The 15,047-nt window shown below is 40.9% G+C and overlaps 1 protein-coding gene across 1 annotated transcript; it reads left to right on the top strand.

The window, feature by feature from the left end:
• The first annotated feature begins 2,865 nt into the window (after window positions 1–2,865).
• her5 (hairy-related 5) lies at window positions 2,866–7,638 on the top strand. Its single transcript, XM_035743805.2, has 4 exons — window positions 2,866–3,337; window positions 5,358–5,407; window positions 5,758–5,853; window positions 6,013–7,638. Exons 2-4 carry the CDS (start codon window positions 5,369–5,371, stop codon window positions 6,499–6,501), a joined length of 624 nt encoding a protein of 207 aa, XP_035599698.1. The 5' UTR covers window positions 2,866–3,337; window positions 5,358–5,368; the 3' UTR covers window positions 6,502–7,638.
• The last annotated feature ends 7,409 nt before the right edge of the window (window positions 7,639–15,047 follow it).

The following is a 15,047-nucleotide window of genomic DNA, read 5'->3' as shown; positions in this document are numbered from 1 at the left end:
AAAAATGTATTTTTTTGTGGAATTGATGGAGGTTTTCAATTGGGGAATGGGGATACATTTTCATGATGGGAAATGAGTTAATCAATAAATGTGGGGGAAACAGAAGACCTGAAAAAAAAATCGATTTGATTTAAATTCCCCTGGTGCAACTGCGTGGTATTTGCAATTATAAGAGTCTGGGCTATGATCAATTAGGCCATATCAATGCAGTTAAACAGGTTCATGTAAAATAATGAATTATGTTGGCTTACACTTATGGAACTTCCAAGGCCATTTCATTATGATTATTATGGTCCTGTCAATCATGTTATATAATATTGTAACAAGGCATATTCCAGCATTGTAGGCCTACTTCCTTTGCCCAGAGGCCTACTAGGCTTTCATGACAACAGCTATTAGAGCTCACATTGCAATGTATGAGCCCTGGTTAGAGTCCCTGTTGTAGCTTTCACTTTCTTATGCTACATTGGTGGCAGCGTTGGGATACCGTCCAGCTCACGCCTGGTTATGTGATCTAGTGGTGGGAAGAATTCTGTTTTTCAACATTGTGTTGGGTGTAATTACATTGATATATCTTGTGAACAATGGATAATCAACAACGGGTGTGACAGATAGAAGTAGTCACTACAGGTGTGATCAAGCCTTACATCAAAGTTGCCTGAAGCTCGGTCTAAAGCACTGCATCGCAGTGCTAGAGATGTCACTACACATCCAGGTTCGATCCAGGGCTGTGTCGCAGCCGGCCTCGACCGGGAGACCCATGAGGTGGCGCACAATTGGCCCAGCATTTGGCCCACCTGTTCAAAGTATTATTACAATCATGGTGGTCTTTTGTTACTTAAGCTTATACGTCTAATAACCTGACAATGATCCACATCATATGGGTAGACAAATAATATAAGTGTGTTATGCTGCAAAACACAACTGTCCTTTTTTTAGGATACCAACCAGTAATATGAATCACTGTTGATCCATCCTGTTCTGATCTAATGAGATGGATGTAGGATTTCCTACAGCCTAGAATTGAGGCCTTTCCCAGTCATGAAGGACAAAGTTAGGCCCCTCTTGGTTCTCATTGGCAAAGACTGACTCTCCTACACCATTTTGCCCAATATGTTATACCCCAGAGTTTGTAAATAAACCCTTTTTAAGGTGATATAACTTGTATCATTATGGGCTGTGAAACTCATAGCCGAATGGCTTCAGACTGAACATTTCTCACTGAAAGTTGCTGCTGACATTGAACATTGCTTAGGGTTAGGGTATATTAATTCATTTCAGACTATCCTATGCCACTATTCACAATATCTCATACCCCATAGGTTGTAAATAAACACTTTTTAAGCTGATATAGCTTGTGTCATTATTATAGGGCTGTGAAACCCATAGCCAAATGGCTTCGGACTGAGCATTTCTCACCATTTATTTACAGAGATTAATTTCCATTTTGTAACCGGTCGTGTCAATTTATTTACAGTAGAGTGTTGATTAATTATTGCTTTCTTCAATGGAAATACAGAATATGTATAAAAATGCCAAATATACCCAAAGCTAAATCAAGCAGAGATTTACAACTATTTAAACATGTTAATCATTACTGAAACATGCTAACTACAAAAATTGAACAAATTAAAGATAATAAATACAGACAACATGATAGAAATATTTTATGAAAAAGAATTCATACAAAAGTCAACAGTTGGCTATAACATGAGTACAAACAAAGTCAGTGTGTGTGTGTGTGTGTATTCTGATGTGTATTATAATTTCCCATAATAGAATATGTATCCCCATTCCCGAATCAAATACCTTCATTCATACCACAAAAAAAACTAAACAGAAAAATCTGTATTTTTTTTCTCCAGTCTGGCAACCCTCATACAATTAGTCTTGTATAAAATGCATTATGAACAACATTGAGTAATGTAGGCTCCATGAAATATGAAATGCACTATGAAGAAACTCGTGTAGGCCTATAGTTGCTAACAAGAAAAAAAGTGTGTTTCTGACTACAAGTGCATCAAAATCATTCAGCAAAAACAAATATAGAAAACAGTGTTGGCATTAATAAATAAAAACAATATAAGGCTACTATTATATTTTAATTACTTCGGTGAAAGTACACGTTTGTATTTTTATATAAATAAATGTGGGACACAGCAGTGTAGAACATCATTACCCATCATGCATTGCTCTAATAAGATTGTTCCAAATTTTGCCCCCAAAATGTATTTTCCCATGAATTAAGTCAAATAAAAATGTGTGTATTTCCTTATTAATCAAGTTGTACAAAAAATATATATATTGTGCTGAACAAAAAATCACGAAATCTGCTGAAATTCTTTTTGTACATATTTGCACGAATTTAGTGTGAAATTGTGTTGATATTTTAGCTCTATCTTTGAGTCCGAGCCGTTTTGACCCCTTTGTCTGCAGAGCTGACGCGCATGACGAGTTTCTATATTGGTTGGGACTTTCTCAAAGCGGCCAGGGGTCTCGAGACCTTATTAATAAAGGCCAGATGTCGCTAATTGCATTCCTTCAGTGGGGCAAGCAAGCACGCTGTGTCCATCACTCTGGCTCATTTATGGGGCGGGTCCACGTGCCTTGAAATTATTGATAGCACTTTTGTTTTCTTGTCCTTTGTAGTGCAGGTGCACACTGAACAGAAAGATGCTCTTTTAGCCGATTATAAGAAAAGGATTATCTTCAAGGACATAATGGCAGACTATAGCCAAACAAGCTGATGGTGTTTGATAATGACAAAGCATTTGTTCAAATCACCTGCCATTTTAAATTAATTTATATTTCATAGATTGTCTATATTGTTGACATTTTGGAAGACATTTTATTGCACACAATTAGGCTATTCCTTTCTAAACGCGTAGCAACAGCCTAGACCTATCTCGCGCACGCGCGCTCGCACACACAGGATTAAACAGAAGTCATGATTCTTCAGAGCACTCACCAGTGACTAAGCCGTAAGAAAGAAGCTCTCTCTTTTTTGTTAAACGGAACTATCAGTGCCTCTTCAAATCCAGTTAATCTCTACGGGATGTCCCTGATCCGATCATTCCGTTGTTATCTCCACATAACCCCATTATAATGGTGGGATCACGGCCAGGGCCACAAATGTTTAGAGAACTCTCTGTGAAACACGGTCTGACTAAGTACTACTATGTTTCATTATTGTCTGTAGGACAAATACTAACGGCGTAGACCTTATATGATCAATTTAATTGGGTTTAACATAATCAACTTTTCTCTGCGGATTCACCACAACGCCAGATATCGTTTAATGGAGGTGTCCTCCCACCTCTAAGTGAAATCACCAAAGGTACGAAGGCTCAAGGCGGCCAGATGCCGTGCGCAACGGCTGACTTGTGCAGAGGTTGCGATTTGTTGTGCTACCAGAGTTTTGCAGAGTTTATATCACCACGGGTTTAATTCCGTGGGCAGTGTTTCAATGATAGCTTTAAATGGCAGTATAAAACACCAACAAGAAAGCCTAGACCTTGATAGGCAGTTAGGCTAGTGGTCTCCAAGGTGAGCCAGTGTTTCTAATTTCCCCATACTTTCAATGCGTGTATTAAGTAAAATGTCTGACTAAACATGGGTCCAAATGAGGAGTTAGATGTGTGTATTGCGGCGTGGCTGCGGCTCCGAAATCCGAAGCGTGTGTGCATGTGGCGGAATATTCTCTGCTCAACTCATTCGGCTGCCCAGAGAACAGTCTACTCTGGAAAATTTCACTGACGAATGGAGAATGGTGCTCATTTAATAAAGTTAGATCAAAGCTCAATTAATTTCTGCAAGATCACATAAGCTAATGATATTATACATGACAGAACCGAATTTAATATCATATTAGTTTATAACGTTACTGTAAATCCAAATGTTTAAATTATAAGATTTTGAATGGTCCAATACGTGTAATCCAGTCGTGTCTTGAATTGAGATAGTTGAACACATCTTTGTGGTTAATGTCGTCCATCACCTTCTAATGGTCCTTATCCGACTATCAATGTATTCATGTTTATAAATTGAACATGTCCTTAAACTGAATTGTCGACCCTATTGTTGTAGGACGACGTTTTAGCCTCTGTGGGACACCTGAATGGGACATTTGAGTTCCATCCAAATGCAAATCTAAGAAGTGGCCTATCACCATCCCAGACGCCAGACCATCACACCTACCTCAGTTTGGATGTTGCTAGATTGTGGGGGATGAAGCCATTTAAAACACATCAGACATTTTGAGACAACCAATGACTTGTAGCCACAGGTTATAATGTTGTGAGATGGCTGTGTAATTTTATTTTATTTTTTACCTTCATTTAACCAGTCAGTTAAGTCAGTTAAGAACCAATTCTTATTTTTAATGCTGGCCTAGGAACAGTGGGTTAACTGCCTGTTCAGGGGCAGAATGACAGATCTGTACCTTGTCAGCTCCGGGGTTTTGAAATTGCTAGTCCAACGCTCTAACCACTAGGCTACCGCCCCAATTGATGGCATGTGGGTGTATAAGGCCAGCAAAAGGCATACATTACAAATGGAACATTAGAATAAAGATAACTCTTGTTTTTTATATGATTGTAGCCTGTCCTCTTTGCTGACATAAACATGTTTTTAAAACAAAGGCCATATATTATGGATTCAGACATTCACTTTGGTCGGAATGTATTGTTTTATGAAAACGTTGAACCTCATGGACTTGCAGTTTCCACCTATTAGCCTACTCTGACGATATCATGATTTTTTCTTTATTTAACTAGGAAAGTCATTTAAGAACAAATTCTTATTTTTAATGCTGGCCTAGGAACAGTGGGTTAACTGCCTGTTCAGGGGCAGAAGGACAGGTTTGTACCTTGTCACCTCGGAGGTTTGAACTTGCAACCTTCCGGTTACTAGTCCAACGCTCGGCTATTCTGCCGTCCCATGATGAAGTATTAATTTCTCGAATTACATGATAAACCTTCCCACTGGGCACACACTGTTTGAATCAACGTTGTTTCCACGTCATTTAAACGAAATTACGTTGAACCAACATGGTTGGTGCCCAGTGGGATATTTCTCAAACGAAATTAGGGTACAGGATTAGGCCTAATAACACTAACAATAGTGTTATTCGATGCCAAGGGCGTGCGCAACTGGGATCAGGGGTGGTGCCCTTTCTTGAATAAACCAATAGCTATGCCTGGATGTATTGACTGTATATGTCATGGTAACTGTAATCCAATAACTAATCCAAATGAAGTCGAACCGAGGGTGCGAATGGGCGTGGTTGTATTCTACGGCATTTATAGATGTGAAGCGCCATTTACCTCTCTGATTTTAGACATCTCGACATTATTTAGACAGGAAAACGATGGAGTCTGTGCTCCCAAATCAAAAGGACGTCAGACGGGTAAGTAAAACTTTTTCATTTTCATTAGAGTTCATTATTTGTCATTTCTGTTTCGTACAAATTAGGTGCGTGGATGATAGGCTGTTTATTGCCACAAAACTCCGTCTGATTTTCATCAAGCCTAAACGTGTTGTTGTAATTTTAAAGTAAAGCTTAGTTATTTTACTTATTCTTTTAGCTACTTGGGTTGGGAGATTATGATATAATTGAATCCGATGGTTTTAGGCTACTTTATGTTGGTCTTTTTCTTTTCACTTCACGCACATAATCTCCGGGTATATCCTGTTTTTGTCATTCAATTTTATACATCAGTAAACGAATAGGCCTAACTCAGGGATTTATACATTCAGGTCCCCAAACCCCTCATGGAGAAACGGAGGAGAGATCGTATCAACCACAGTCTGGAAACCTTACGACTTTTGTTGTTGGAGAACACAAGTAATGAGGTGAGTTACATAAAGATGGCCTATTTTCTCTAATATAGATGATTAATTTAGTTTTAACCATGAATGTGTTGTCTATGGTCATTTAGCATTTTATGTCACATCTGTGTCTTTTTTCTGAGTATTTTCAGATGCATTTATTTTGTACTTTTGTCTATTTAGAAACTGAAGAATCCCAAGGTGGAAAAGGCAGAGATTTTGGAGAGTGTGGTCAACTTCCTGAGGACAGAGCAGGAAGGAGAACAACAGCATCAGCAAACGAAAAGAGGCCACTCCAAAGAGGGTGGGGAAGAGCAGAGGTCCCTCTGCAAGAGGAAGCAGCATAACTACCGTGAGGGCATGAGGTCATGCCTACTAAGAGTCAGCCACTTTATAGCAACCAAGAGCCAGGAGTTGGATGAGCCCAGCCACGATGCTGATGCCCCACCTCAGAGGTCCCGCATGGGGCTCACCCATCCTCCATCATCTGCCCAGCTCCATGGTACATCATCTTCCACCCCCGACCAAACTCCCCTGGCTAGACAGCAGCTGCCACAGCCTCACCCAGGCCCAGGTCTGAGAACTGGCCTCGGTATCATGGAGCGTCTTTCCCCCTCCAAGCCGTCCATGGAACACAGTGACTCTGTGTGGAGGCCATGGCCACAGCAGTGATTGACAGCCTCCAATGATCTGCACAGTTGGGGTCCCAGTTCGGCACCAGAGATAAGGTTGTAGAACTTCTAACAGCTGCCCGCTCATCAACTGCCCAGCAGGGATGGGATGGAGAAGGTTGATTGGCAATAGGTAGTGATTGGGAGTAGAGTGGACAGTGAAGGGAAGTGGAGTAGACAGTTCAGGGTGAAAACGGTGGGGGCTGACTGGGTTAGCTGTGTGACTCTCGGTAGACTGACTGTCATTTGGTTAAATGTACATATTGTATATATGGATTACTTTATTTGTTCACAATATGAACAGATACTGTCGTGGAAATGCCAATATATGTCAATTGTTTCCATACGTCTACTATACAAGGGAAATATGGCAAACTGAATTTCCTTTGGAACATTTTTTTGTGTGTATTTAAAAATACAAAGGGGAATCTGATAACCACCCATTATGTCATTTTTTGGGGGCTTCTTTGGGGTTCAGGGTTCTGCCCCTTTCTCAGGCATGTCTGCTAATTATATTTGTAAGTTTAATGTTGATTTCTTTTTTAATCACGCTCAAAAACCACAAGTCTTTCTATTTTTTTTGAGACACTGAAGGTAAACAAGATGTTTGACTCTCAATCGTGTATTTTTTTTCAATATAAACCTCTGTGGCCTTGCTATGGCACGAGACTTTGTGTGGTGATATATTATTAGACAAGTTAAGACAATATAGCCTTGATTAAAATACATGTTTTCTTATCGTTTTTAAGGGCATATAAGATAACAACTGCATTCAACTGTATTTTTTGATGAGTGGTTTCACTATTTTTTTTTAACCAGGCAAACCAGTTAAGAACAAATTCTTATTTACAATGATGGCCTCGGAACAGTGGGTTAATAACTGCCTTGTTCAGGGGCAGCACGACAGATTTTTCCCTTGTAAACTCAAGGATTTGATCTAGCAACCTTTCAGTTACTGGCCCAATACTCTAAACACTAGGGTACCTACTGCCCCATTGTGCTAGTCTTGCTGGTTTACATTGTAAACTAAAAAAGTGTTTTGTCCATGTGAGAAACCACTGACATCCTGTTTATGTTAAACATGGCAAAAAATGTTGTCCTGTATTTTTTTTTTATATTAAAATCGAGTGAAAGTGGACTCTTGTCTCAAACTTTGTTGGCTGCTACGTCTGTTTGCTCTAAATGTTCTACTTCCTGAGCCATCAGAAAACCTTGTCCCACATTGTTAGTGTGAATGGCCTGGACCTGGGTTGAGAACAGCCCTGACATTTGCACATTTTTTTAGGTGACAAGACCATATTTGTCAATGGACAAGACCAACTATCACCATTAAAACAAACGGTGCACTTTACACTGGCATGGGCAACCATCAGCAGACATTGTGATGCAGAGAGTTGAGCATCGTAATACAGTCTGGAGCATCCAACCGGCTCTGATCTCAAGTCTCAGGCGTGGATAGGTAGATCAGGGGTCATATTCATTGAATAGGAAATATTCATGGGGTAGTAGGCCCGACTCAAATACTAGAATTTACATTTTAGTAATTTACTCAAATACTAGAATTTACATTTTAGTCATTTACTCAAATACTAGAATATACATTTTAGTCATTTAGCAGACACTTATCCAGAGCAACTTACAGTAGTGAGTCCCGTGTGTGTATCAAACCCATAACCCTGGTGTTGCAAGCACCAAATGAGCCACACAGTCCAATAAGTGAAAAATCAATAATTAAGATCTATTTATATAGACAAGTCCTATAGAGGTTCTAGGTACCATGAAGTTATGTTAGACCTCATGTTACTTTATCTCTACAGTCAAATCACATATTATTCACATCATATTTTTGTGTAGAAACTGATGAAGATTGACTTAACAACTTAATTTAAAATACAGTGAGGTCCAAGAGTATTTTCACAGTAGACAGTGAAACTTGCTATGTTCTGGCTCTGTACTGCATCCCTTTGAAATGATATAATCACTATGTGTTTCAAGTGTGGACTGTCAGCTTTAATTTGAGGGTATTTTAATCCATATTGAGTGTACTGTTTAGAAATTACAGCACTTTTTGTAAATAATCCTCCCATTTTAGGGAATCCAAAGTATTTGGACAAATTCACTTACACGTGTATTAAAGTAGTCAAAAGTGAAGTGTTTGGTCCCATATTCCTAGCACGCTATGACTACATTTGCTGTTTGTTTTGGTTGTTTCATATTATTTTGTGCCCAATAGAAATGAATGTTAAATAATGTATTGTGCCACTTTTATTGTAAATAAGAATAGAATATGTTTCTGACCACTTCCACATTAATATGGATGTTACCATGATTATGGATCAGGTCCTCATTGCAAATGAGAACTTGTTCTTAATTGACTCACCCTGATAAATAAAGGTTAAATAAAATAAAACATCCTAACCTCGCACCATTACCAATAACAGGGGTGGGGGGATACACTACATGGCCAAAAGTATGTGGACACCTGCTCATCAAAAATCTAATTCCAAAATCATGGGCATTAATACGGAGTTGGTCCCCCCTTTGCTGCTATAACATCGTCCACTCTTATGGAAAGGCCTTCCACTAGATGTTGGAACATTACTGTGGGGACTTGGGCGATTAGGCCTGGCTCGCAGTCTGCGTTCCAATTAATTCCAAATGTCTTTGATGGGGTTGAGGTCAGGGCTCTGTGCAGGCCAGTAAGTTCTTCCACACCGATCTCGACCATCCATTTCTGTATGGACCTCGCTTTGTGCACGGGGGCATTGTCATGCGGAAACAGGAAAGGGCTTTCCCCCAACTGTTGCCACAACCTTGGAAGCATAGAATTGTTTAGAATGTATGCTGTAGCGTTAAGATTTCCCTTCACTGGAACTAAGAGGCCTGGCCCGAACCACGAAAAACAGCCCCAGGAAATTATTGCTTCTCCACCAAACTTTACAGTTGGCACTATGCATTGGGGCAGGTAGAGTCCAATGGCAGCAAGCTTTACACCACTCATTTACATTACATTTACATTACATTTAAGTCATTTAGCAGACGCTCTTATCCAGAGCACTCCATCCGACGCTTGGCATTGACAATGGTAATCTTATGTTTATGTGTCGCTGCTTTTAATGAAGCTCCCGACGAACAGTTCTTATGCTGATGTTGCTTCTAGAGGCAGTTTGGAACTCAGTAGTGAGTGTTGCAACCGAGGACAGATGATTTCGACTCCCGAGTGGCGCAGCGATCTAAGGCACTGCATCTCAGACTCTGGTTTGATTCCAGTCTGTATCACAACTGGCTGTGATTGGGAGTGTGTCGTCCGGGTTAGGGTTTGGCCGGGCTAGGCCGTCATTGTAATTAAGAATTTGTTCTTAACTGACTTGTCTAGTTACATAAAGGTTCAATTTTTAAAAAGGCTCTAAGCACTTCAGCACTAGGTGGTCCTGTTCTGTGAGCTTGTGTGAACTACCACTTCCGGCTGAGTCTTTGTTGCTCCTAGCCGTTTCCACTTCACAACAACAGCACTTACAGCTGACCGGGGCAGCTCTAGCAGGGCAGAAATTGACATACTGACTTGTTGGAAAGGTGGCTTCCTATGATGGTGACATGTTAAAAGTCACTGTGTTCTTCAGTAAGGCCATTCAACTGCCAGTGTTTATCTATGGAGATTTTATGGCTGTGTGCTCGATTGTATACACCTTTCAGCAACAGGTGTGGCTGAAGTAGCTGAATCCACTAATTTGATGTGGTGTCCACATACTTTTGTATACATAGTGTATTTATGCCTCTGTAACTATCTCACTCATCTTTACTCACCATTCATTAATGATTATCCTTAATCATTGTAGCATCCACATTAATGTAGAAGTGTTTAGAAACATATTATATTCTTATTTACAATAAAAGTGACTCCAAAATGGCACAATATATTATTTTACATTCATTTCTATTTGACATAAAATAATTTTAAACACAGCCAAAACAAACTGCAAATGCATCCAACAAGTTTGTAGGCTCTTGATGTAGTCATTGCGTTCTAGGAATATGGGACCAAATACTAAACTTGTGACTACTGTAATACACATATAATGGAATTTGTCCAAATACTTTTAGTTCCCTAAAATGTACAAAAAGAGCTGTAATTTCTAAACGGTTCACCAAATATGGATGAAAATGCCCTCAAATTAAAGCTGACGTCTGCACTTTAACCATTATATCACTTCAAATCCAAAGTGCTGGAGTTAAGAGCCAAAACAACCACAAATGTGTCACTGTCCAATTACTTTTGGACCTCACTGTATGTAGAATGATTTATTAGTCTCCAATTTGATTTGAAGGAGCTTTGTGGTAAAAGCACAAAGGCCTAATAGAAAGTTGTCATCAGTGAATATATGTTCGCATATGTCAAATCCAACACGAGCTATGTTGTATAGTGTTCAATAGAGTACAATATTAAAATATTGTCATAGCTAACCATAAACTTGCTATTTTTAACGTTAAAAAATGTCGCCTCATTGGATTATTAGTGTGTCCACAATTGCATATTACAACTCCCACATTCTTCAAGGCCTCACTTGTGCCTATAGTAACACCTTATATCAAAGGAGGAGTTAGTCCCGCAAGGTCGCGCCCTGAACAGGACGCGCTATTGAATGGAGCTTTGGACTGCTTTAACTCCCCTGGATAAACGGGTTAAAAGCGAAAATCTGATTAAGGATTCATTCGAAGGGAATCTTTCTCCAAGCTGACTAGAATACCGTGTTAAATTGTTATTATTGTCGGAATCCCTCACTAAAACGCATTTACCAGCTCGGTGGTAAATGGATTAAATGAGGCAGAGGACCTTTTTTCTAGCCTAGAACTGCCCACTGAGGATGTGTTGGTCAAAGTGCACTAACGAACAGAGAGCATTTAGTCTATCCACACAAAAATAAAAAACGAAACATTTTATTTATATAGTAGTTTGATTTTATAGCTTCACGTTACATTTACATGGTCTTATTTGTAGGCTAAGTATGATTTGAATATGAGTCAGTAAATTAGTGTTTAGAGACCGATACTTTTAGCCAGATTGTCAAATCAAAGCCCATCGTTGTATAATGTTTATTTTCTGCCACAGAAATTAGTAGATTGTCACCTGTTCAGCGCCCATGTTCACGTCTCGTGTTGGCACGAGAGCCACGCGTTCAGCAGCCTACCTGAGATGTTTCACACCATCCAGCTGTCAAATTGAGTTAGTCTTTACCTCAAGCTACACAGATGGTGTAGTAAATAGTTGCTTTTCTACGAAGGTCAAAATTATGGAAAGTATTTTTTAAATTAGCAACAACTCCAGCTTCATAAAGACAATTATTAATTTCACGCGTGGGTAGGCTACATATTGAGGAAAGTTCTCAATAGGCTTTTAGTAAGATTTGTTATTGAATATGCCAGTGTATCAAATGAATTGCCATATGAGAACCAGCGTTCACACTTCATAATTTGCTGACCCATTCACCTTGTAGAGTTTAGAAAAGATACACGATGTGAGCGACGTTTACAGGCCATTCCCACGGCCACAGGCATACACGTGTGAAGTATACAAGGAGAGAAAATAGCAAAGTAAATGCCACCTTTTTGTTTTTGCCAACGGGAGTAAATTTAATCAGGTAAGAAACCATTTGTATGTTGTCTCGTGCAATGCATGAACCCAATCCCTCACCCAAACAACGCAAAGGAGAGTAATCTGGTCCATTTTAGGCGTACCTCTATTTAAATATTTTTTTCTTATCAAACTAATTCACAATTGTCGATTAATTCATCTCAAATATGTCCCGTTGTCCAAATTGTTGACTGAAAATAGAGATCCTTCTTTTTAGCATTCTTGACATTTTCATACAGTAGCCTATTTAATTACCGTAGTGTGGTGCACGAGGCCTGAAAAAAAACTTGAGTTGGCTAATTCGAAATTACTGTAAATTCTACAATTGGAAATTTGCGCTTCATTAATTTCGAATTACGCATGGTCCACAATCAATGCAATATAAATTATGATTAATTGACTGATTGCTGATTTAGTTATCATGATAATTGATCACAATCATAATGAAGAGGAGAACTTTGATATGAGCTGCCAAGGTAGACGAATAGAGAATTCCAGTAGACATATATTGTAATTGACTAGGCTAAATGCCTGAGAAAATAGTAACACTTCGACAGAAGGGAAAGGAAAAGTTAGCATTTAACACCTTGGCACAAAGGATTTGCCACCATCATTTCTGCCACGTGTTATAGCACATGGGGTGTTAAAACGTTTGCATGCACCCACGAGCCAAAAAAGTGCTCTTGGAATAGCCTACATAAAAAGTAGGCTCGTGCGCTGAAAACGGATTTTGACGTTCCACGTACCCCTGTGGTTAATCATGGAACATGAATAACAAAACGCAAACTCTATCGGCTACTTTCACTTTTAAAACATTGAATATGGTAATATTTCGCATTGTTTGTTATACATAGGCTATTCAAGGTTATTCAATGGGTTTATATAAATTGTAGCAGGGCAAATTGACAAATTGATTCAGGCCATATCTACTCTGATTTATTTGCAACAAAACAAATGAAAACGTTTATTTTAATACGAAAATATGTTGTAGCCTTATCTTTTAACATTGTGCACAGACAGTTCTTGGCTACCCGACTTTATCAAACCATTTGGAATAGGTTAGAATGTTGCCCAACTGTAATGCGTTTTAATCCGTCTTTACATTTACATTTAAGTCATTTAGCAGACGCTCTTATCCAGAGCGACTTACAAATTGGTGCATACACCTTATGACATCCAGTGGAACAGCCACTTTACAGTAGTGCATCTAAATCTTTTTAGGAGGGGGGGGGGGTGAGAAGGATTACTTACCCTATCCTAGGTATTCCTTGAAGAGGTGGGGTTTCAGGTGTCTCCGGAAGGTGGTGATTGACTCCGCTGTCCTGGCGTCGTGAGGGAGTTTGTTCCACCATTGGGGGCCAGAGCAGCGAACAGTTTTGACTGGGCTGAGCGGGAACTGTACTTCCTCAGTGGTAGGGAGGCGAGCAGGCCAGAGGTGGATGAACGCAGTGCCCTTGTTTGGGTGTAGGGCCTGATCAGAGCCTGGAGGTACTGAGGTGCCGTTCCCCTCACAGCTCCGTAGGCAAGCACCATGGTCTTGTAGCGGATGCGAGCTTCAACTGGAAGCCAGTGGAGAGAGCGGAGGAGCGGGGTGACGTGAGAGAACTTGGGAAGGTTGAACACCAGACGGGCTGCGGCGTTCTGGATGAGTTGTAGGGTTTAATGGCACAGGCAGGGAGCCCAGCCAACAGCGAGTTGCAGTAATCAAGACGGGAGATGACAAGTGCCTGGATTAGGACCTGCGCCGCTTCCTGTGTGAGGCAGGGTCGTACTCTGCGGATGTTGTAGAGCATGAACCTACAGGAACGGGACACCGCCTTGATGTTAGTTGAGAACGACAGGGTGTTGTCCAGGATCACGCCAAGGTTCTTAGCGCTCTGGGAGGAGGACACAATGGAGTTGTCAACCGTGATGGCGAGATCATGGAACGGGCAGTCCTTCCCGGGAGGAAGAGGAGCTCCGTCTTGCTGAGGTTCAGCTTGAGGTGGTGATCCGTCATCCACACTGATATGTCTGCCAGACATGCAGAGATGCGATTCGCCACCTGGTCATCAGAAGGGGGAAAGGAGAAGATTAATTGTGTGTCGTCTGCATAGCAATGATAGGAGAGACCATGTGAGGTTATGACAGAGCCAAGTGACTTGGTGTATAGCGAGAATAAGAGAGGGCCTAGAACAGAGCCCTGGGGGACACCAGTGGTGAGAGCGCGTGGTGAGGAGACAGATTCTCGCCACGCCACCTGGTAGGAGCGACCTGTCAGGTAGGACGCAATCCAAGCGTGGGCCGCGCCGGAGATGCCCAACTCGGAGAGGGTGGAGAGGAGGATCTGATGGTTCACAGTATCGAAGGCAGCCGATAGGTCTAGAAGGATGAGAGCAGAGGAGAGAGAGTTAGCTTTAGCAGTCCGGAGCGCCTCCGTGATACAGAGAAGAGCAGTCTCAGTTGAATGACTAGTCTTGAAACCTGACTGATTAGGATCAAGAAGGTCATTCTGAGAGAGATAGCGGTAGAGCTGGCCAAGGACGGCACGCTCAAGAGTTTTGGAGAGAAAAGAGAGAAGGGATACTGGACTGTAGTTGTTGACGTCGGAGGGATCGAGTGTAGGTTTTTTCAGAAGGTGTGCAACTCTCGCTCTCTTGAAGACGGAAGGGACGTAGCCAGCGGTCAGGGATGAGTTGATGAGCGAGTTGAGGTAAAGGAGAAGGTCTCCGGAAATGGTCTGGAGAAGAGAGGAGGGGATAGGGTCAAGCGGGCAGGTTGTTGGGCGGCCGGCCGTCACAAGACGCGAGATTTCATCTGGAGAGAGAGGGGAGAAAGAGGTCAGAGCATAGGGTAGGGCAGTGTGAGCAGAACCAGCGGTGTCGTTTGACTTAGCAAACGAGGATCGGATGTCGTCGACCTTCTTTTCAAAATGGTTG

This window comes from Oncorhynchus keta, chromosome 30 (genome assembly GCF_023373465.1).
Source record: "Oncorhynchus keta strain PuntledgeMale-10-30-2019 chromosome 30, Oket_V2, whole genome shotgun sequence".
Classification (NCBI taxonomy): domain Eukaryota; kingdom Metazoa; phylum Chordata; class Actinopteri; order Salmoniformes; family Salmonidae; genus Oncorhynchus; species Oncorhynchus keta.
This window is presented reverse-complemented; position numbering and strand designations above follow the sequence as displayed.